General features: G+C 41.7%; 1 protein-coding gene across 3 annotated transcripts in view; it reads left to right on the top strand.

The window, feature by feature from the left end:
• orc5 (origin recognition complex, subunit 5) overlaps nt 1-24,454 on the top strand; it is a 73,936-nt gene that overhangs the window by 17,629 nt on the left and 31,853 nt on the right. For all 3 annotated transcript variants that reach the window (XM_066705546.1, XM_066705545.1, XM_066705547.1), the window contains exons 3-5: nt 11,931-12,023; nt 12,160-12,345; nt 12,667-12,741. In XM_066705546.1, the coding sequence (XP_066561643.1) occupies nt 11,931-12,023; nt 12,160-12,345; nt 12,667-12,741 (354 nt within the window). The remainder of the gene's footprint in view (nt 1-11,930; nt 12,024-12,159; nt 12,346-12,666; nt 12,742-24,454) is intronic.

A 24,454-nucleotide genomic window follows, 5' to 3' on the forward strand; every position in this document is an offset into this window, starting at 1 on the left:
AATCAGGGAAAATGAAGAGTTTCTGTCCTCGAAACATCAAAGAGCCGCTTTCCCTGGCCCGATGCAGAAATTTTTCTCGAATGTGGAAATAGAGAATTCTTACGATATAGGGATGAGGTTTCTGACCCGGATCAGGACGCAGTTGAAGACATGTGTGCCCGGTCAAGTAGGGGCTTTTCCTCCAACGAAAGAGTGTCTTTCAGAAGCTGCGCCACGAATTCTGTAGGATGGGGTCCCTCGATGCCCTCTTCAATCCCGATCACCCTAAGGTTATTCCTCCTTGATCTCCCCTCCAAATCCTCACACTTCTCTGTCAGAGACTTTACAGTAGCCGACAATCTATGTACGTCAAATTGCAAGGAAGTTGTTGACTCATTATCAGACCACTGTGTGGCAGTTTGTTCCAAGTCCTCCAGCTTTTTGCCATGTGAATCGTTAAGGACCTGCAAAGCTACCACAGAAGAAAACAGTTCTTCACGTACGGCTGAAATCTCCTCCCTAATTGACCATGTAACTGCATCAATCTTGGCATCCAATGTCGAACATATCTCTGCTTTTAAAGAAACAACAAAGACCGGATATAGCTACCAACACAGCAGAGTCAGCACTTCCAGACAGGTGCACAGCAGCGGTTTCCTCTTCAAGAGCAGCACTGTGGAGTAGTAGTTAGGGCTCTGGACTCATAACTGGAAGTCGCCCTGGATAAGAGCGTCTGCTAAGTGACGATAATGTAAAGATAGGGCGCAGGACTAGTGGGGCCTTCATCTGCTGCCTCCTTCTTTCCCCTCGTAATAGGCATTGTAGTCGTTTACCTTGATAGTTGGTGTTCTGAAACCAGTTTCCAATACAGAAAAATAAAAGAGAGAAATAAAATTGATATTTGCGGGAGCTAACAGAAAGTGCGTGCTACTTGCTCATAGCTCAACAGCGCCCCTCTAGATATGTATTTTAAATGGCACAATTTGACTCCCTTAACTTATTACTCTTACTGCGGATTTGTAACTGCAAACACTTTTTGCCATACTATTTTTAATTTACTTAGCAGACGTCCTTCACCAGGGCAAGTTACAGTTGAAATAAAATACACACATTTCATGATTTAACCATCCAGCTAGAATATAGCAGGTTAATTTAACTGAAGTGTGCACATTTCAGTCATGGCATTTATGGACTTCTGGATGCATTTATGAAACCAGTCCTTAATGTTTATTCATTCGTTTAACTTGTAAATGGGCATACGTTAACTAAATCATGTTCGCCTTCATACTGATTGTCTCTGCGGGGCTGTTATACAACAGATCTGCACACCACTCACAAAACAACAGCCTGAACCAGTGTCTAGTTGTTCATAAAATATTAATAAAATTGGCTGCTACTAATACGATTATTATCCTTCAGTTTATTTTTTACAAGTCACGGCACTGCACCGGGGTCCTGTGAAATCCATGTTCGGCAAGTTTTAAATACACTCGGATATTAACTGTAAGCAGTTATTGTTTCTGTATGTGGATTTCATTCCATGCTGCTAATAAAACTAATTTCTTCGTGATCCCACATGGCACGACATAATGTATCTGATCTCTTCCCTGTCTGTCTACAAGTCAAGCACACATCTCTGCTTCTGAAAGCGAAGGATTTGCTTAGTGGCCATGACGGATGCTTACAGCCACGTCTGGTAGCAGTTAACTGTCCACAAAACCTCCACAAGGCGTCCAGACGATTAAGCCAGTGGAAACGCCCGTCTAAGCGGATGCGTCCGCCAGTGGAAACGGGGCACAAGTTATTAATGGACACCGAATGAGCATGGCCTCCTCTCGTTTGTAAACTTCTTATGTTCTTATGAATGTATTCACAAACGGACCCTGCGACTGGTTGGGACTGCAAGGCCTGTTGATTTCCTGGTTACAAGCAGTTATATATTACCCACCAAAGAGGTGTTTCACAAATGGAGAGGACAGTCCTCTGCCTTCCAAATGGATTAGGCAGTGATACAGAAGGAAAACAGCCAATAATACAATTATACAGTTTTGCATAATACAGCCCTGGAAAAAAATTAAGACACCACTGCAAATTTGTAATAAATCAGCATCTCTAAATGTATGGCAGCCATTCCATTCCAGTATCTGTTGAATTCCAAAACAGGCACACCTCATTCTAGTGAATGAGGTACTGATTAGGTGATCACCTGAACCAAATCTTATTTAATGAGGAAAAGTATAAAAACCACTGCTGTGTTTATCAGTATTGTTGGGTTCGTCATAATCCAAATGGTGAATCCAGGTGCGCGGCTGAGAGAACAAGAGGAAGGTGACACAAAGGCAATCAAGTTAGACGGAGCAATCCAGGAATCGTAGTCAAAAGGTAGTGAGAGGTCAATTGATCAGGCAAATTGGGTCACTGGGTAGAATCCGGAATCGGGAACAAGACAACAAAGCAAGGTCAGGAACACGGTAAAGGTAAAGAAGATGAAAGGCTCAGAAATGCTGTGTAGACACTGGCAAGACTTTGCGAAGAGTTCTGGGAGAAGTGGGATATATAAAGCGGGGTTAATGAAGGGGAATACGAGGAGCAGGTGAGACAATTGAAACAATTAAGAGAGAAATCAGGGGAAGATTGTTTTGAAAAACTGGAGTACGGGAGACATCTAGTGGCAAAGATCATACTGCAGGCCTGACAACTATCCTTTTGCAATAGGACCAGCTGGATGTCAAAAACAGTGCTAGTAGTAGTGCTGGGTGGTTAGGGTTAGGGCGCACACTGTTTGAGAGGGGTCCCTTTTCACTGTTGCACTGTGGTGAGGGCACAGGCTGTATGTGTTACTAAGCGTGACGGCGAAGATGGATAAGAAACTGAAGCTGTAGAACAAGTAGAACGTGACGACATGGAAGAACTTATGCCAAAAAGAGGAGGTTTGGAGGTTCTTTGGTTTTAAAAAATCCGACGACGACCAAACAACTATTTTCTGCAAATGTTGTCAGGCTAAAGTGTTTAGAAAAGTGCTACTGTTGAGAGAGACAGCTTCAGGAGGATATTTATTTGTTTAAATATTTATGCAAGTTGCCTTTGCATGCTGTTCAGTTATTAAAGAAGTCCAGACTTTTTTTTAGTTATAGGGGAAGGGGATTGTTTACATTGTATAGTTGCCAGTTGGTTTACAAAATATGTTTTTTTAAGTTGTTTGTGAAATTTGCACAATAAAAAGGTCATGCATTCTGATTCCTTCACTTCATTAGAATCATGAGCGCCACCTCTTTGTAAACAGCATCATTTTGTGGGGCATTGCAAACCTGTATTAATAGTAATTAGTGTGGAATTTTTCTACAATTTTCAATCATCATGACAGTAAAATAGGGCATTCTAAGTCAATTCTACTCTCAATCAGTAGAAAATGTGGTTAACACCCAGTCATGCATGAAAAAATATATACCATCATATACCGTGAAACTGGTATAATTTTGAAAAATACCGTGATATAAATGTTTGGTAATACCGCCCAGCACTAGCTAGTAGTACCTCAAAAGTAATTGGAATAAAAAAATAACTATTGACCATGGCAAAAGAGTTGAAAAGGAAAGTTTTGAGAGAGGAAAAGAAGGGTTCAATTCTGTCTTTACTGGCAGAGGGATACAGTGAGCATTGGGTTGCTTCCATCCTTAAAATTTCAAAGACGGCGGTTCATAAGAACAAGGTCAAGCAGCAGAGATTGGGGACAACAAAGCTACAGACCAGGAGAGGGTGAAAACGACTCTCCACTGACCGGGATGACCGCCAACTCATTCCACTGTCACTCAACAACCATAGGATGACATCGGGTGACCTACAAAAAGAATGGCAAACGGCAGCTGGGGTGAAGTGCATGGCGAGGACGGTTCAAAACAGGCTCCTAGGGGCAGGGCTGAAGTCTAGCTAGAAAAAAGCCCTTCATCAATGAGAAGCAAAGAAGAGCCAGGCTAAGGTTTGCAAAAGACAATAAGTATTGGACTGTAGAGGACTGGAGTAAGGTCGTCATCTCAGATGAGTCCAGTTTTCAGCTCTGCCCAACACTTGGTCGTCTAATGGTTAGACGGAGACCTGAAGAGGCCTACAAGCCACAGTGTGCCGCACCCACTGTGAAATTTGGTGGAGGATCGGTGATGATCTGGGGTGCTTCAGTAAGGCTGGAATCAGGCAGATTTTATTAATAATATTTTTTTCTTGGCAGACGCCCTTATCCAGGACGACTTACAAAATATCAGCGCAATACAAAGTGCAAGAATACACTTCAGTACAAGGCATCAAACATTACAAATTCAAATTTACATTATACTAAGCAATTCAAAGCATAATACATTTTACAAATTCCAATTTAAAGAAGTGAATACAATAAGTGAGATTATACATCCTGGAAAGTCAAAGCTGAGTGCTGTCAAGATGTTAGGTCACAGTCAAGGGCTACGGGAAAGGGAGCAAGGGGGAAATCAAGAATACAAGTATTATTAACACAAGAATCATGATAAAATGTTGTGAAGTTCTAACTTACAGGAGAGTAAAAGGACTAAGATTTGCCTTTGTGATGGACACATGAATCAAGCCACGAACAAAGGTTGTCCTGGAAGAAAACTTGCTTCTTTCTGCTCTGACAGTACAGCAGGACAATGCTCCATGCCACACAGCCAGGTCAATCAAGGTGTGGATGGAGGACCACCAGATCAGGACCCTGTCATTGCCAGCCCAATCTCCAGACCTGAACCCCATTGAAAACCTCTGGAATGTGTTCAAGAGGAAGATGGATGGTCACAAGTCATCAAACAAAGCCGAGCTGCTTGAATTTGTGTGCCAGGAGTGGCATAAAGTCACCCAGCATCAATGTGAAAAGACTGGTGGTGAGCATGCCAATACGAGTGAAAGCTGTTGATTTCTGAAGTCTTCCTCAATTAAAACATTAGTATTGTGTTGTTTAAAAATGAATATGAACTTTTTTTTGTAATTTTTAATTTTTGTAATTTTGACCAGTTGTCATTTTCTGCAAATAAATGCTCTACATCAGGGGCAGTCAATAGGCGGCCTGCGAGCCAAATCCGGACCGCCAGATGCTTTTGACTGGACTGCGAGAATAATTTTAATTAACTTATTATCATTATTTTTTTTGTATGTAATGTTATGGAGGTGTGTTGCACTCAGTGTTTATTATTGTGTGGAACCCAGTAGTAGCCCTTCCTGTTTATTAGCCAGTAGGATGTGATGTATTAATATTTGATGTCCTATATAGAGCTCGTGTTCCTGTTAGTTATTGATTGCGTGCAGATTCCCTGTTCGGCGTCTCTGTACACATTCTGGACTGGGGCAAAGCAGCACTTTGTACTCGCTAGAAACACAGCTATTCGCTTTGTTTTCCTGATTTCTATAAATGAACCGCTAAACTGCAGGTCGTTTGTCGTCTGGACATATTTCAACCTCTCCTCCAAAATATTAAAGTGCATACACACACGGGGGGGGGGGGGGTCGGGGAGGGGTCACGGTGCCATTGCTTGTATTCACCTAGAAACTCCTATATCAGTGGCGGAAACGGATGATTTCCAATGAAGACACACATTTCTAGCAAATAGAGAGTTGTGCATCCTCACCCGTTCAATTTCAGAGATCACCATAGATCTGTGATTGACAAGCAACAGAAACCACATTTAGTTTACATGTATAATGTTGGTTGATGTGTGATTTTTCGCTGGTGATATGTGGTTGTGAGGCAAATATATGTTTAAGTCCAAATCTGCCTGATTTCATGGAGATTTTGAGGTATGTTTTTTGACTTCGAAATGACTTCGAATTGTGTATTTCAGGTCTCCAATTGTAAAAATCTGGACACAAAATAATTGACTACCCCTGTTCTAAATAGCAATATTTCTATTTGGGATTTGGGAGAAATGTTGTCAGTAGTTTATAGAATTAAACAAAAATGTTCATTTTACCCAAACACAGACCTACAAATAGTAAAACCAGAGAAACTGATAAGTTTGCAGTGGTCTCTTAATTTGTTCCAGAGCTGTAAGTGACAACTTGTAAGCATATTGTAGAATTTTTTTTGTCTTAATCTAGAAACTTTTGTCTTCTCCCAAGAAATTGGAGCTGCTCAGAACCTGGTATCAAGATCTTATTCCCAATGAACACGATGGGTTCTTAGTTAAACTTTGCAGTAACAACTGCTCACAAGACAATGAACAAAAGTAGTGTGCTCCTTGCACGTAAATAGAATTAATCTTATTCACAGAATAAAAGCAGTGATTATAGTTATTCAGATGCATTGATATTTCATATTAAAAAGCATATTAAAGAAGAACATGGATTGTTCATATTAACCCTTCAGTATGTGCAGGGATGTTTGTGTCTTTCAGTCCTGAAACTACAAAGTTGTATTTGAGAATTTATTAGTGAAGTTATTTACATTTTCAAATACTCACTGCACAAAAACAAATATTTGAATTTATTTAAAATCTATGAAATAAAATATATGCATATCTCGATACAAAATTTGAAATGTTATTTTAAAATATATACCTATATCTATAGTGCCTATAGAAAGTCTACATCTTGAACTTTTTCACATTCACATTTCACATCTGCCATAACATTATGACCACTGACAGGTGAAGTGAATAGCACTGATAATCTCGTTATCATGGCACCTGTCAGTGGGTGGGATATATTAGGCAGCAAGTGAACATTTTTTCCTCAAAGTTGATGTGTTAGAAGCAGGAAAAATGGGCAAGCGTACGGATCTTAGTGACTTTGACAAGGGCCAAATTGTGATGGCTAGTCGACTGGGTCAGAGCATCTCCAAAACTGCAGCTCTTGTGGGGTGTTCCCGGTCTGCAGTGGTCAGTACCCATCAAATGTGGTCCAAGGAAGGAAAAGCGGTGAACCGGCGACAGGGTCATGGGCGGCCAAGGCTCATTGATGGACGTGGGGAGCGAAGGCTGGCCCTTGTGGTCTAATCCAACAGACGAGCTACTGTAGTTCAGATTGCTGAAAAAGTTAATGCTGGTTCTGATAGAAAGGTGTCAGAACACACAGTGCATCGCAGTTTGTTGCGTATGGGGCTGCGTAGCCGCAGACTAGTCAGGTGCCCATGCTGACCCCTGTCCACTGCCGAAAACGCCTACAATGGGCAAGTGAGCATCAGAACTGGACCACAGAGCAATGGAAGAAGGTGGCCTGGTCTGATGAATCACAAGTTCAAGGTGTTGACTTGGCCTCCAAATTCCCCAGATCTCAATCCAGTTGAGCATCTGTGGGATGTGCTGGACAAACAAGTCTGATCCATGGAGGCCCCACCTTGCAACTTACAGGACTTAAAGGATCTGCTGCTAACGTCTTGGTGCCAGATACCACAGCACACCTTCAGAGGTCTAGTGGAGTCCATGTCTCGACGGGTCAGGGCTGTTTTGGCGGCAAAAGGGGGACCTACACAATATTAGGCAGGTGGTCATAATGTTATGGCTGATCGGTGTAAGTGCCTCAGTTTTATGCAATCTAAAAATATATAACTGAAATATCATAATTGGATAAAACATTTTTTTTTTTCAAGTATCAACCCTTTCTGGAAGCACTATTGACTGCAATTTCAGCTGTTTGTTTGTTGGGATATGTCTATACCAACTTTGGACACCTAGATTTGGCAATATTTGACATTCCTCTTGTATAAAACTCATGTTCCTTGGAGAGCACTGATGGACAACAATCTTTAAGTCATGCCACATGTTTCCGATTGGATTTAGGTAAGGTCTTTGACTGACATTTACTTTTTTGTTCCTTAGCTACTCCAGTGTAGTTTTGGCTGTGTGCTTCAGATTGTTACCATGTTGAAAGATGAACTTCCGTCCCCGTTTCAGCTTTGACAGCAGGTTTTTCTCAAGGAGTTTTCTATACTGCTGATGAGATGCATCCCCGTAATATGAAGCTGCAAAGAAACCAAAAGCAACTTTGCCCAACTCAGAGGAAACCAAGGTAACCACTAGTGTAATCCATTCAGGTGATCATTTTATAAGTATTGGATCTAAACTTAATTAATGTATACATATGATGGGAGTTTTTGCATTAATGCTTTATAAATATATACTAGAGCATGCAGCTTCCTTCTAAAATACAAAGATGTCCATCTCACTTCTTCATACAGAATACAATGGTGATGATGGCTTGGGCAACAGTTGCAGCAATGGAGTACAACACAGTGTCACATAGGCACCGACTACGCAGGGGCTCAAGGGCTTCAGCCCCCACCGAACAGTAAAAAGGGGGGCTCAGCCCCCCCTGGAATTTTGATGAGTTACTTAATCATTTAAGGAAGATAATAAAACAAAAAATGTGAATCCAATTAGATTGTTTTACACTGCAGTAAGTCCCCATTAGTTGCGTTGATAAATTGCCCCGCATAGAACTGTATAGTGCGCTCTTACAGGAGAAACACCGTCATCAAACCCCAAACCCATCCCCACCCCCCTGCTCTTACACACATGTAAGGTTACTAACTCAGCCCCCCCCTGTAAATCTTACAGTAGTTTACAGCATCATCAATGTTATTTCTATAAAGAGAAAACTGTAAAGGGCCAACTATTGAGGGACCCCTTTATGTAACTCAAGGAACTCAGATTTGACCCCATCAACCATGATAGCCTCAGTTCTATCCTGGAGATAATTATAAAACCATCTGCAAGCATCAGACCCCAACCCAAGAGATGACAATCTACTTAACAGAATTGTATGATCTACTTTATCAAATGCTTTAGACAGATCCACAAACATGGCAGCACAATGTTTTCTATCATTTAAGGCATTAGTAATATCATTTATGATGAGCATCGTTGCTGTGGTGGTGCTATGACCAGGTCTAAAACCAGACTGATTCATATTTAAAATACCTTTAACAGATAGAAAAGTACAGTTGCATTTTCACTAAAGATTCTAACATTTTTGCAAGGCATGGAAGTCTTGAAATGGGTCTGTAGTTATTTAGATTGTCACTATCCCCTCCTTTATGCAAGGGTAGCACAAGGGCAGCCTTCCATACTTTGGGAATCAACCCCGAGATTAATATTAAATAAATGAATTACAAAACAAGTAATGAAACAAAGGTGCAGCACATTTCATAATGTATGGGTCCAGATTATCAGCCCCTACAGCCTTCTTTCCATCAACAGAAAGCAATGCAGCAAGAACTTCAGATTCAGTGAAAGCCCTAAGGAAAAACCTTTATAATCAATTCCTATATCATTTTGAATTGATTTATAAGATGCTATCTGGATCCTGTGTAACATGCGTTGGCTTATTTCGTTCAAATGTTTAGCCAGCTGAGATAAAATGTTGATTGAATAAATTCATGATCTCAACTTTTTCAGAAATTATACCAGTATCTGAATTGATTTGTTGGGGTAATGAAGCAGACCTAGCCCCCTTTTAAGGATTTGAAAGTTTTCTCAAACTTAGCAGAATTCCCACTACATTCAGATAGTGTATTATCATAAAATTCAGATTTTGCTTTTCTTACAAATTTTCCACATAGATTTCTCAATTGCCTGAACAACTGCCAATCTGGACCTAAATCTGAGAATTTTAATTCTCAATCATTTGAAAGGCACATGCTTATTAACAATGATATTAAAAATATTTGAAAAATGGGTCCAGAGCCAAGTCTGGATCAGGTATCAAAGATTATTAAATTATTATTATTAAATTATTATTAAAATAAAGATCATGATACCTGCTCGGTAAAAACATTACATATCCTCTTAGTAAAAAAACAGGGTTTTGATCTAGGCATTCACACATCCCTGATACAAACAATAGGGTAAGGATCAGTAATATCTAATGAGAGTACCCCATTAGAAACATATTTCTCTGGTGGATTAGTAAATATAAGATCAATCAAAGTAGATTTCCTGGAGTCCTTAGAATTCGGACCAGTGGGCTTTGTTAGCAACTGGATCAAGTTTATACTAATACAAAAATCCTTTAAGCAGTCTGAGTCCTGTGTCCCCCAAGCAATATTAAAATCTCCAGCTATCAATACCTCAGATGTTGGAAAAAAATGCAGTTAGATCAGTGAGTTCATTTAGAACATTTCTTAGTAGAGGGTGGACGGTAGATTCCCATAGCAGTGTTTTCTGTGTTTAAGTACAGCTTAAACTTGTTTAGGACTGGAGACTGCTTTTAAAAGAGATGCAAAGATATTTTTTGGGGGTAAATAGCAACACCCCCCCTTTACCCTTCCTATCAGCCCTTAAAACACTATAACCATCAATAGCAACCTCAGAATCCAAAATTTGATCATTTAACCAGGGTTCAGATAAAATAAAAATATCAAGGTCTGCCTGAGAGGACCATATCTTGACATAATCAATTTTAGGTAATAAACTACGAATGTTTCAACCCTTTTCTGCTTTTAAAATCATAGATTTCAAAGTCACAGGAAAAGCATTGTTTAAATTATCCCAAATTAAAAAAGCAGACTGAGTAGAAATAGCAATTCTATTTCTCCAGTTTGCACCAATAAGCCTCTCACCATTCTTAGAAACAATATGATGAGCTCTTACAGTAACCAATGAAGAAATAGTATAAACTAATTTACATTGGTTGGGGCTAATGTTGCCCTTATATCAATTTAATTGACCAAGTACCTTTCCAATGTTTGATGACAAGCAACCGGGCCCTATTTTCACCTAGATGAATTCCATCTTCAACAAAGTAGCCTGGCTTATTCCAAAAGAAATTGAAATTGTCCACAAAGTATATGCCGTGTAGAAAATGTGAAGAGACCAAAGACGACTAAAATGTTCAGTCCCACAACAGCGAGGTGATGGAATTGGGCCCAAGACAACTATATTTTTTGCCAAATTCCGAGCATTATCCAAAAGCAATAAGAAATCGTCTTTGAGCTTCTCAGATTTTACCTATGGATAGTGTTCTTTGTGTTATGCACTGCATTGGGTTTGTGCCAAACATAACAGTTTGCATTTAGGTCAAAAAGATCCATTTTACTTTTGTCAGAACATAAAACGTTTTCCACATGGCTACAGAATCTTCTGGTCTAGTGTTTTTTGACATACTTTCAAATAGGATTGATGGTGGGCTTTCTCGAGTACCATACTGGCCAGATTTGTGAAGTGCTTGGGATATTGTTGTCATATGCACACTTTGACCAATCTTAGTCATAAGAACCTGTAGCTATTGCAAAGTTGCAATTGGCTTATTGGTAGCCTCTCTGATGCGTCTCCTTCTTGCTTGGAGGGACAGCCTGATCTAGATAGGGTCTTGTTGGTGCCATACAGCTTCAACTTCTTGATGATCATCTTGACCATGCACCAAACGATATTCAAGGTCTTTGATATTTTTGTTTTATTATTCCTATCCGCTGATCTGTGCCTTTCAACAACTTTATCCCTGAGTTGTTTTGAAAGCTCCTTGGTGGTCTTGGTTGAGTCTTTGCTTTGAATGGCACTACCCAGCATAGAGAACCTGCAGCAACTGCTACATTTATCCTGAAATCATGTTAATCACTAAAATGTAATTCTGGTGGAAGCCACTTAACTTGGTGTGTTATTTTGAAGGTGATTGCTAACACTTGGGCTAATTTATGATTGTTGTTACAGTGGATGGACAATTATCCAACCAAGTTATTTCACTTTTTATTTTTAATTAAAATTGGAAGTTGTGTGGTAGGATCTGTAGGTAAATGGAAATGTATTTGAATGCATTTGAATTCAAGCCTATAAGGCAAGAAAATGTACGTCTGTGTTTTGTGTTGTCTCAGTAAGGGTGTGCTTGTAGGGATGTAAATGTGTGTTTCTGTAGGGATTTTTGTGTCTCTCTTGTCATTCAGTCTGAGATTGAGGTATGTCTCTGGGGGATGACTCTTTTCACTCCTTCTTTGCTTTTCTCACCCTCTTCCTCCCTCACTCCAGCCTGAGCAGTACAGCTATCCCTCCATCTTCATCTATGGTCACCAGTCAACAGGGAAGAGCCATGTCACCCTCACTTTACTCCAGGAGCTGCAGGTACAAAACTTGTTTTTTATGTGTCTCTCTGTCCATGTCACTCTGCACTTGCTCATTGGTCAGTTACCTTCCTTTTTCCTCTCCCTTCATTCAGTATACCTCTCCCCATTTTCTGTTTTTTCCTCTCACTCTGCAGCTTCCTCATGTAGTAGTGAGCTGTGTGGAGTGTTTTTCTGCAGGGTTACTTTTTGAACGGGTGCTGGTCTCTCTGTTTGGACTTGCTGCCCCCCCTCTCCTTCGCCACAGCGGATTCTCTGACTTTGTCCGTCTGTTCCATCGGTTGAATGCCAGCAGCGCCCAGCCCCATCAGACTCTCTACGTCGTGAGTGCCGCCTCACCTGCTTCGACTCTCACCCCACTCCCTGCACTGATCACACATTCTCCAAATCAAGAACCATATCACTCAAATCCCCTAAGCAGTGTAGAAGAATATCAATAAAGAATGCAGTTCTGTAATTAAATACATTTGCGCACAGTGTTAATGTGGTATGTGCACGTGCATAGTTTATAAGCAGTGTTTGCACACACAGTATTATGGCACAGTGTGTTTGTTAGTGGTGTTAATGAAGAGTGTGACTGCAGTATAGTGTTATTGTAGTGTTTGTGTGCAGTGCAGTGTTAATGCTAATGTGTGTGTGTGTAGGTGCTCGACCGGGCGGAACTGCTCAGGGATATGGACGCCAACCTGCTCTCTGGATTCCTACGACTGCAAGAATTTGTGAGTTGAGCGGCATATTGGGAGTTATGAGGATGGGATGGGTATCGACTGTGACTGGGTCCCAGAATTTACAATGCTGTTGCTACACAATCTCTCACTACTCCCTCTGTCCAGTGGTTCCTTCACAAGGGAGGAATACAAATAAATGACAAACTGTATTTATAAAAAATATATATATACACATTTATAATCATGTAGTGTGTTGCTTGATGTATGTTTAAGGCTTCTCCCAAACAAAGTTTATGGATGACAACATAAACAAACAGTAATGCATTAGTGCACATGAGTCGTGTGCTCTGAGAGACTTCCAGTTGCCTATAATAGTTAATTAAAAAATATACAGTACTGTGTGAATGGTTTTAGGTGTGAAAAAATGCTGTAAAGTAGGAATACTTTCTAAAATAGACATGTTAATAGATTATATCTATCAATTAACTAAATGCAAAGTGAGTGAACAGAAGAAAAATCTACATCAAAACGATATTTGGGGTGACCACCCTTTGCCTTCAAAACAGCATCAATTCTTCTAGGTACGCTTGCACACAGTTTTTGAAGGAACTCGGTAGGTAGGTTGGCCCAAACATCTTGGAGAACTATCCACAGTTCTTCTGTGGATTTAGGCAGCCTCAGTTGCTTGTCTCTCTTCATATATTCCCGATGTTGAGATCAGGGCTCTGTGGGGGCCATACCATCACTTCCAGGACTCCTTGTTCTTTACGCTGAAGATAGTTCTTAATGACTTTCACTGTATGTTTGGGGTCGTTGTCATGCTGCAGAATAAATCTGGGGCCAATGAGATGCCTCCCTGATGGTATTGCATGATGGATAAATATCTGCCTGTACTTCTCAGCATTGAGGAGACCATTAATTCTGACCAAATCCCCAACTCCATTTGCAGAAATGCATCCCCAAGCTTGCAAGGAACCTCCACCACGCTTCACTGTTGCCTGCAGACAATCATTGGAGTACCGCTCTCGGCGAAAAAACTGCTTTCTGTTAGCTTGTTTCCTTGTTAGCTGAGTTTGGCTGTTCCTCACCCAGTTTTATTTCTCCTACACAGCTGTTTTCAGTGTTTCACCCTACATATTGGATTGATGATCATTAGCACCTGTTTGGTATAATTGTTTAATCATACACCTGACTATATGCCTACGAAATCCCTGACTTTGTGCAAGTGTACCTAGAAGAATTGATGCTGTTTTGAAGGCAAAGGGTGGTCACACCAAATATGGATTTAATGTAGATTTTTCTTCTGTTCACTCACTTTGCATTTAGTTGGACAGTATTGTACTGCAGGAAGTAGTATATTGCTAACATAATGGTGAGAAAAAGGCAATTAACAAAGGAGACACAGACCATTATAACCCTTAAAAGTGTAGGTCTTTCCTTTAGAGAAATTGCAAAGAAAGCCAAGGTGCTTGGAAACTGGAGGAAACTCTGACAGGAAGAGGTCTGGCAGACCCAAAGCCACAACAGAATCAGAAGACGCGTTTCTGAGAGCCCTTGCATGATAGGCGGCTCACGGGACAACAGCTTCAAGTACAACTTAACACTGGTCGAAGTAAGCATGTCTCCGTTTCAACTGTGAAGAGAAGACCTCGTGCTGCAGGCTTGACAGGTCAAGTGGCAGTAAGAAAGCCATTGCTAAGATGGCAAAATAAGAAAAAGTAGCTTGCCTGGGCAATGAAGCACTGCCAGTGGACTACAGAAGATTGGAAGAAGGTCTTACGGACCAATGAATCAAAATTTGAAATCTTTGGTTCATCATGCAGGGTTTTTGTACGCAATTGAGTAGGCGAAAGGATGGTTCCTCAGTGTGTGACACCAACTGTCAAACATGGTGGAGGAAATGTGATGGTCTGGGGCTCTTTTGCTTGATCCAGAATAGGTGACTTGCACATAGCACTTTTCTACCGACATGGTGCCCGTGGTGGTTTGGAGCTGGTGCCTAATTTGGAACCGTTCCATGCTTTTCCACCGCAATTAAACTGGTTCTCGGCTGGCACAGAGCTGCTTTTGCAAGCACCAAAAACTTGCTGGTCTGGAACAAAGGAACCCATGACTGTTATGTCTGCACACTGAGTTACAGTGAGATACAGTAACACAGTTCTACAGTGTGGGTATTAAGTAGTTATGTTGGATGTACAATACTGTTATGATACGTAATTGATTACTGTGTACAGTGCGAAAACTTCGGCTCGAGATAAAAATCATTACATGTTTTTCCGGAAATAGCTGACTTGGAGTTGTCACTCCTTACACAACATTTAACACCACTTTAAACACAACAGTGATGCCAGGGGAAGCGGGGCAGGGTAAAGTCGTCTCCAAAATAAGTTATTTGCTGAAGTTCAACCGCCATTTTTAAAAAGCCAGAAGGGACACAAGCAGTAAGGAGAGTTTTGTTTAAAAATTAGCTAAATCGGCAGCAAATAGTGGTCTGTCGAATAGAGCGACACTTTAGTAACAATATAGTCTCACAATGTCAACTAACTAGTTAGGAGTTGGTAGCTATAAGAAGACAGCGCACCTTCTATGAAAGGAAAGACGTGTTACAGCTCTATGATGCTGAAGAGTTATTGCGGCGATATAGATTGGCCCCCTACGAATCTTGTGTCCCTGTTTGGTTTGCACATGATTCATACATACATTTTCTTAGCAGACAGCCTTTCCCAGGGCGACTTACACAAAATATACATATTTTACAGTAAGAGAATATAAAATACACTAACTTGTACTCATTAGCATACAACTTTAACTACATATGCATATAGGCTACATCTCCATAACCATAAGTAAGATTACATGGAATACTTAGTGTAACTAATTTAAACACATGAAGAAACACAATTTACATTGTTGTTGCTGCTATATTTGAACAATCTATTCAGCACGTAGCATCGAACAAACACAATCACTGCCGTGCAGAAGCATTAAACTTGCCTTGTTTACAGCAGAGTGGTGCTCTTTTGACAGCTATGCACTTTGCGCCATGAGCGAGTGATCGCACGCCAACAGAGACGCAGGTGGTGACAATGTATTTTTATTATTATTAATTTCTTAGCAGACTTCCAAAACCATAAGAGCATTGTTGCGGTGTCTGGCAACAAGGAAAATGCAACAATGATTTGGGACCATCATCACAGCCTTCATCAATAAGCAGAATTTCCCATCAAACCATAATGGTATTAACAGCACCTGAGATCGCCCAACAGTTTGATTTCCACAACACTGCGTTCAAAAATCCCCAAAACAAGCCACATTCATAATCAGTAGGCTAGCCTATAGTCCTGGGTTTTACATTATACCAATTCTATATTCAACTGATTTTTAAACAAGAATAAAAGTATTGTATAACGAGTATAACAATAAAAGTGCTAACAGAGTGAGTGGCACCCTGAACCAAAACGGCTACCACAGCATTTTGCAGAGCTGTGCAATACCCTCTGGTATACTCCTAGTTGGCCTGGGGTTCATCCTATAGCCAGATAGTGACCCAAAACATACCTCCAGGCTATGTCAGAACTACCTTAGAATCAAAGAACAAGTTCATAGTTCAAATCATGGAATGGCCAGCATAGTCTCCAGACTTAAACCCCATCGAGCTGGTTTGGGATGAACTGGACAGAAGGGTGAAAGCAAAGCAAGCTACAAATGCAACACATTTTTGGGAACTTTCTGAACAATATTTGATTTCTATTGTAGAAAGAATGCCACGAGTGTGTTTGGCTCTTATATCTGCAAAAGGTGGCTACTTTTTGATGAGTCAAAAATGTAGATTACATTTTGTTAAACAAAATGATTCCATGATTTCTTTATCTACAATTTTAGACATTAAACTGCGTACATTTAAATACAAAATTGAAGTGTTCCAAAACTTTTGACCGGTAGAGTACAGTGCATCCGGAAAGTATTCACAGCGCTTCACTTTTTCCACATTTTGATATGTTACAGCCTTATTCCAAAATGGATTAAATTAATTATTTTCCTCAAAATTCTACAAACAATACCCCATAATGACAACGTGAAAGAAGTTTGTTTGAAATCTTTGCAAATGTATTAGAAATAAAAAACAAAAAAGCACATGTACATAAGTATTTACAGCCTTTGCCATGACACTCAAAATTGAGGTCAGGTACATCCTGTTTCCACTGATCATCCTTGAGATGTTTCTACAACTTGATTGGATTCCACCTGTGGTAAATTCAGTGGATTGGACATGATTTGGAAAGGCACACACCTGTCTATATAAGGTCCCACAGTTAACAGTGCATGTCAGAGCACAAACCAAGCCATGAAGTCCAAGGAATTGTCTGTAGACCGCCGAGACAGGATTGTATCGAGGCACAGATCTGGGGAAGGGTACAGAAAAATGTCTGCAGCATTGAAGGTCCCAATGAGCACAGTGGCCTCCATCATCCGTAAATGGAAGAAGTTTGTAACCACCAGGACTCTTCCTAGAGCTGGCCGCCCGGCCAAACTGAGCGATATGGGGAGAAGGGCCTTAGTCAGGGAGGTGACCAAGAACCCGATAGTCACACTGGCAGAGCTCCAGCGTGTCTCTGTGGATAGAGGAGAACCTTCCAGAAGAACAACCATCTCTGCAGCACTCCACCAATCAGGCCTGTATGGTAGAGTGGCCAGACGGAAGCCACTCCTCAGTAGGCACATGACAGCCAACCTGGAGTTTGACAAAAGGCACCTGAAGGACTCTCAGACCATGAGAAACAAAATCCTCTGGCCTGATGAAACAAAGATTGAACTCATGTCTGGAGGAAACCAGGCACTGCTCATCACCTGGCCAATACCATCCCTACAGTGAAGCATGGTGGTGGCAGCATCATGCTGTGGGGATGTTTTTCAGCGGCAGGAACTGGGAGACTAGTCAGGATCGAGGGAAAGATGAATGCAGCAATGTACAGAGACATCCTTGATGAAAACCTGCTCCAGAGCGCTCTGGACCTCAGACTGGGGCGAAGGTTCATCTTCCAACCGGACAACGACCCTAAGCACACAGCCAAGATAACAAAGGAGTGGCTACAGGACAACTCTATGAATGTCCTTGAGTGGCCCAGCCAGAGCCCAGACTTGAACCCGATTGAACATCTCTGGAGAGATCTGAAAATGGCTGTGCACCGACGCTCCCCATCCAAACTGCAAAGAGGAATGGGAGAAACTGCCCAAAAATAGGTGTGCAAAGCCTGTAGCATCATACTCAAAAACACTTGAGGCTGTAATTGGTGCCAAAGGTGCTTCAACAAAGTATTGAGCAAAGACTGTGAATACTTATGTATATGTGCTTTTTTTGTATTTTATTTTTAATAAATTTGCAAAGATTTCAAACAAACTTCTTTCACGTTGTCATTGTGGGGTATTGTTTGTAGAATTTTGAGAAAAATAATGAATTTAATCCATTTTGGAATAAGGCTGTAACATAACAAAATGTGGAAAAAGTGAAGCGCTGTGAATACTTTCCAGATGCTCTGTACCTGTGAGGAAGTGCAAGCTACATATTCTTGAATTTCTGTCGGCACCCAAACTTTCCGTTTAACAGTGGCAATCCACAATTCTCTCCTTGAAGTATCATTGGGGAATCTGTAAGCCTTTTATCTTTGATAAATAGTTTGTTCCATGTTGCAGTGAACACACAACTACACAGCAACAACTTGTCAGTTATAATTTCAAATCTGGTGGAATTTAATATGAAACCATTTACAAACTGTAATTTAAATTGTATTATATTGCTTTGAATAAACTGCAAAATGTAGTTCACTTTCAAATCGAAAGGCAACCATTACCAAATCGGAAGAGCCTTCTGACCTGCCAATCTGTGAAAACGTACCAAAGCTGCCCTATAAGGGCCCTGCTGGCAGGAGGAAGACCCGCCCCCGGCGTCTGTGAAAAGTCTCCTCTTGACTGCAGCTGCCTGCCATTTCTTCTTTCACCTTGCCAGTGATACTGCTTTTAGTTTCGTTTCGCTTGTGTGCGTACTAAAATTTGGAGACGTTTGATCTCCTGCTCTTCGGAGTTGTTATTATTATCTGGATAACTATCCACTTGTGGTCTTCGGAGGTTTATCAACTACTACTCTTGGAGCTTAGTGTCTCTCTGGAGTTTAGTGTACAGCAGGTGTCTCGCTCGGAGCAGACTTCGGTCCCTCCATTCAAATCTGCTGTGCGGTCATTACTTTCCATACCATTTTTTCCTACAGATTCGAGTGAAGGAAGGAGAAGTAGTGAGAAAGCGACGCTACTCTGGCTGGAGCGGTCTCCTGCGGTTTCGGTCGGCTGGCCATCCCACCCGCTTCTCGTGGTTGGGGAAATCCCCACATTGACTAGAACTCTGCTGGCAGGAGTCTAAACCGTTCGGTACATTGAGGTCAAGCATTGAGGTAGACAGTATTTCCTGCAAGGGGTTCGGTGAAGTCCTCCGACCCCTGTCTGTCTATATTGAAGGTCTGGATGAGGAGGACATCAGGACAGACCTCTTGCTGTCCAGGATGAAGTTTAAAGGGGCATTTCGTCGGTGCTCCAGATGCCTTGCTCCTCTTTGAGGATTATGTGGATATTGTCCAGTCCACCTGGGACCGGCCAGCATCTGCTTCTGCGACTTCCAGGCAGGCAGATGAAATGTTCCTGGGATTCTTCCCACCAATAAGGAGAACTCGGTGGCTAGACTAGTACAGGCTAATGCGTTGTTAGGCAAATAACCTCTTTGTTCTAACCAACAGTGCAGGACCATCAACGCTATTCTCAAAAAAGCATACTCCACCGAAACTTCAGAGATCCGGGCAGCCGATGCACAGACCATCCTAGTCCTCTACATGGGACACCTGGTGGGACGAATGAGGAAGCGACACTCTGTGGGAGATGCGGAGGAGCAGAAGCTTGTGTCAGCATATATGACGAATTTGCTGCATAAGGGAGAGAAAGCCATGGGGAAATCCCTCACAGCCATGGTAGCAGCCCGACGCCATCTCTGGCTCATGCAGGCCAAGCTCCAGGACATGGAGAAGGCGGTGCTTCTCGATGCTCCTATCACCCCCGAACAGACATTTGGTGAGACGGTGGACCTCTCGATTGAGTGGTCGGCTAAGGCAAAGGAGACCGCTTCAAAATATGCGGATCTCCAGAATGCTAGAAGGCAGCCACAACAGCGCCAGTGGAGTTACCAGCAACCCAACAGACAGTGGCTGAAACCAGTGAAGCCTAGCCAGACATGTGGATTCGGTGTCATGCCCCATGTCCTGCAACATCTGCTAGAAGATGGGAAATCTGCATCCTCACTGAAGGTACATCTGGCTGCCATCTCAGCATGCCATGATAAGATTGACAGTGTCTCCCCAGTAGCCCATTTCCTGGCAACCCAATTTCTGAAGGGTGCAAGACGTTTGAGACCACCAGTAAAGGACACAATTCCAGCCTGGGACTTGGAATTAGTTCTGCAAGGGCTTAGCGGTGCTCCCTTTGAGCTCATTTCCACAACTGAGATCTGCTTTCTCTCGCTCAAGGCAGCTTTCCTTATAGCGATAACGTCGGCAAGGAGAATTAGTGAAATTCACGCTTTGTCCGTAGATAAAGCCTGTCTGATCTTCTCAGGATGCAATGATAGAGTCAAGCTGAGGATGAACCCAGCCTTCCTACCTAAGGTTGTCGGCATTCAACATTAATCAATCGATTTGTCCTGGAGTCTTTCCATCCCCCTCAACATACACTCGCCTAAAGGATTATTAGGAACACCATACTAATACTGTGTTTGACCCCCTTTCGCCTTCAGAACTGCCTTAATTCTACGTGGCATTGATTCAACAAGGTGCTGAAAGCATTCTTTAGAAATGTTGGCCCATATTGATAGGATAGCATCTTGCAGTTGATGGAGATTTGTGGGATGCACATCCAGGGCACGAAGCTCCCGTTCCACCACATCCCAAAGATGCTCTATTGGGTTGAGATCTGGTGACTGCTGGGGCCAGTTTAGTACAGTGAACTCATTGTCATGTTCAAGAAACCAATTTGAAATTATTCGACCTTTGTGACATGGTGCATTATCCTGCTGGAAGTAGCCATCAGAGGATGGGTACATGGTGGTCATAAAGGGATGGACATGGTCAGAAACAATGCTCAGGTAGGCCGTGGCATTTAAACGATGCCCAATTGGCACTAAGGGGCCTAAAGTGTGCCAAGAAAACATCCCCCACACCATTACACCACCACCACCAGCCTGCACAGTGGTAACAAGGCATGATGGATCCATGTTCTCATTCTGTTTATGCCAAATTCTGACTCTACCATCTGAATGTCTCAACAGAAATCGAGACTCATCAGACCAGGCAACATTTTTCCAGTCTTCAACTGTCCAATTTTGGTGAGCTTGTGCAAATTGTAGCCTCTTTTTCCTATTTGTAGTGGAGATGAGTGGTACCCGGTGGGGTCTTCTGCTGTTGTAGCCCATCCGCCTCAAGGTTGTACGTGTTGTGGCTTCACAAATGCTTTGCTGCATACCTTGGTTGTAACGAGTGGTTATTTCAGTCAAAGTTGCTCTTCTATCAGCTTGAATCAGTCAGCCCATTCTCCTCTGACCTCTAGCATCAACAAGGCATTTTCGCCCACAGGACTGCCGCATACTGGATGTTTTTCCCTTTTCACACCATTCTTTGTAAACCCTAGAAATGGTTGTGCGTGAAAATCCCAGTAACTGAGCAGATTGTGAAATATTCAGACCGGCCTGTCTGGCACCAACAACCATGCCACGCTCAAAATTGCTTAAATCACCTTTCTTTCCCATTCAGACATTCAGTTTGGAGTTCAGGAGATTGTCTTGACCAGGACCACACCCCTAAATGCATTGAAGCAACTGCCATGTGATTGGTTGGTTAGATAATTGCATTAATGAGAAATTGAACAGGTGTTCCTAATAATCCTTTAGGTGAGTGTATATCGGATAAGGACCGTAGACTACACACACACTGTTCTATGGGCACTACTGGTTTTGTAGTGTTATATGCAGAGGACTGCGCACAGCCACAAACCCTGCCAGCTCTTTGTCTGCTATGGTTCCACCACCAGAGGGAGGGCGGTTTCAAAACAACGACTGGTGCACTGGGTGGTGGAAGCGATCCGGCTCACCTATGAGATTGCCTGAAGTTCCCATGCCTGAACACATATCAGCGCATTCAACAAGGGGACTAGCAACGTCGTGCGCTCTCTCTTTCACGGTGCCACACTTGAAGACTTGTGTAATGCTGCCACCTGGTTTGGTCAACAGACCTTCAACAGGTTCTACAGCCTCAATGTGGCGGACTGGCTGCACCCAAACTTGGGCACCCAGGTACTTCAAACAGTTAGCCCTCAGGTGCCATGATGCCTATGCTTGACATGATGGGATTGGTGCCATGGTGTCAGGACTCGCGACAGCTCTGGTATCGTCTTCCCATTTGGTAATGGCTGTCTTTCGATTTGAAAGGGAATGATAGGGAACCGGGGTTATGATAATAACCTGAAAAAGAAAGACAGCCATTACCCTTCAGGGTTTCCTCGGCCAGACGACCTTCCTGATGAAGAAATGGCAGGCAGCTGCAGTCAGGAGGAGACTTTTCACAGACGCCGGGGACAGGTCTTCCTCCTACCAGCAGGGCAGCTTTGGTACATTTTTCAACGATTAGCAGGTCAGAAGACTCTTCCTATTCAGTAATGGCTATCTTTCTTTTTCAGGGAACCGGGGTTATGATAATAACATATTGTTATGCAGACCGGTTTTGCTCCTTATGCGAATAATCAATATATGAAAATTTGATACAGTGAAGACGGTATTTTACAAACTTACAATTCCGCAACGAAACAAAAATCACCAATGAGATTCTATCCTTCCTGTATTCTACTCTCGCCACAAGCGAAAGAAAGACTCGCACCCAGCAATATCCTGCTCCTCTAGTATGCATTGTCCACCAGTGTTTGTGGAAAAAATAACAACACAGTTCATCCCAGCCATCCACTTCTGTAGTTTCATGTCCACAAAAACAAAAACTGCATTGCAAAGGTCCAGCAGCTCATCACCTTTGCCGTCCCTTGTTGCATCATCACCTCAGGCATGACGCTCAGCTTGCTCACCTCCTCCTTCCCCTCATGGGGATGTCGAGTGACTCCCTGTTTCACTCCCTTGCTCCCCAACTCGCCCTAACACCACAAGCCTCTCCATTTAATTTCGGTCAGTGTTCATAGAGTTGTTCGTTTTTTATGTTTAATTTCTGTGGACTGTACCAATTATACATTTCTGCATGTTTCATATTTATTAGTTTTTTGTGCTGTTTAGCGTTTAGATTTTCCTATACCCAGCAATACTGTAACATACGAGTACATATACACAACACAAACAAGGGCAAAGGATTGTCTTGTGCCTTGCGACTTGTTGTTTAATACTGTGTAACCCACATGGGTTTGATGGAGTTCATGTTGGGGTGTTGAGAGCGGGAGAGTTGTAGTTCTCGTGGATTCCTCCGGGGGGCGCATGACTCCGCGAGGAGGCTCTCAGAAAAAAACTGGTGGTGGTCGGCACAGATTCTTTGCTCTTGAGGCAAGATACGAGTGAAGTGTTTGAAAGCCTTTAAAAACGTCATATTTCGATATACATAAATATCAGTTAACTATTTTACTTAGCAGTAGTTACTTAGCAGAGTTACCCTGGATATATTTTTGTTTTGGAAACATGTTTTGAGGAATAACTCCGGTGAGTTATGTAGTTAACCATGTGTAACCCACCACTGCTTTAAGGCTGCAAGGTGAGGTACTTGTCTAGGTCTGGGTCCGAAAGAGACTGGTAGGCTCAATCAACAGAGATAAACTACATCCACCCCAAGGAAGACTAATACAATATATTTTTGCAGGTTGCTTTATGTAAAGAGATAATTTAATCAAATAAATAAATTCTCATTTCATTAGATCAGTTCATCAAATAAATAAATTCTCATTTCATTATTTCCTTTTCCTATTTCTAAAACCCACATTTCACAAAAGATTCATCACATTTCATTGCTCAACACATATATACAGATAAACCTACGGGCCAGTATGTAAAATAATAACAACAACAATAATAATGATGATGATGATGATAATAATAATAATAATAATGGATCTCATTTAAAAAATAAATAAAGTAGCAACAAAAATCTCTTTGAATTGTCCCTGAAAGATGTACCAGGTGATGGTCAACCAGGCAATCGTCCATCCAGCGGTGAGAGAATGACTGTAGGTGGTCAGCACGTAGTGGACAACACGACTAGAGGCATCGCTGTATAGTTCCAGTAGGAAGGGGTACTCAAAAAAACCAGTCTGCACAAAATGTACAATTCATTTAATTTCACAACTATAACAGCTTTTCTTTTAACTACTTACACTAAATCAGTCACACTAAACAAATAAATATGTAAACAAACACGGTTTTCTCTCTATATAAATATATATGGCTTTACCTGCTCTGTGTTATATATATACCACATTCAAATATCAGTATCCACCTTTATTAATTAATAACTCCAAACGTATAACTTAATGCAAAGAGCTAGAGCTGCTTTAAACAAGACGCCTACTGTATATGCACAGACTAGCGCCTTAAATCAGCTAGTAAAGCGCCGTTTGTTTCTTACTTCACTTTCAATTCAATAAAAAAATAACACTACAACTCAAGTTTCATAATGTATATAAAAACACCTCGACTG

This window comes from Amia ocellicauda, chromosome 5 (assembly GCF_036373705.1).
Source record: "Amia ocellicauda isolate fAmiCal2 chromosome 5, fAmiCal2.hap1, whole genome shotgun sequence".
Taxonomy (NCBI): Eukaryota; Metazoa; Chordata; class Actinopteri; order Amiiformes; family Amiidae; genus Amia; species Amia ocellicauda.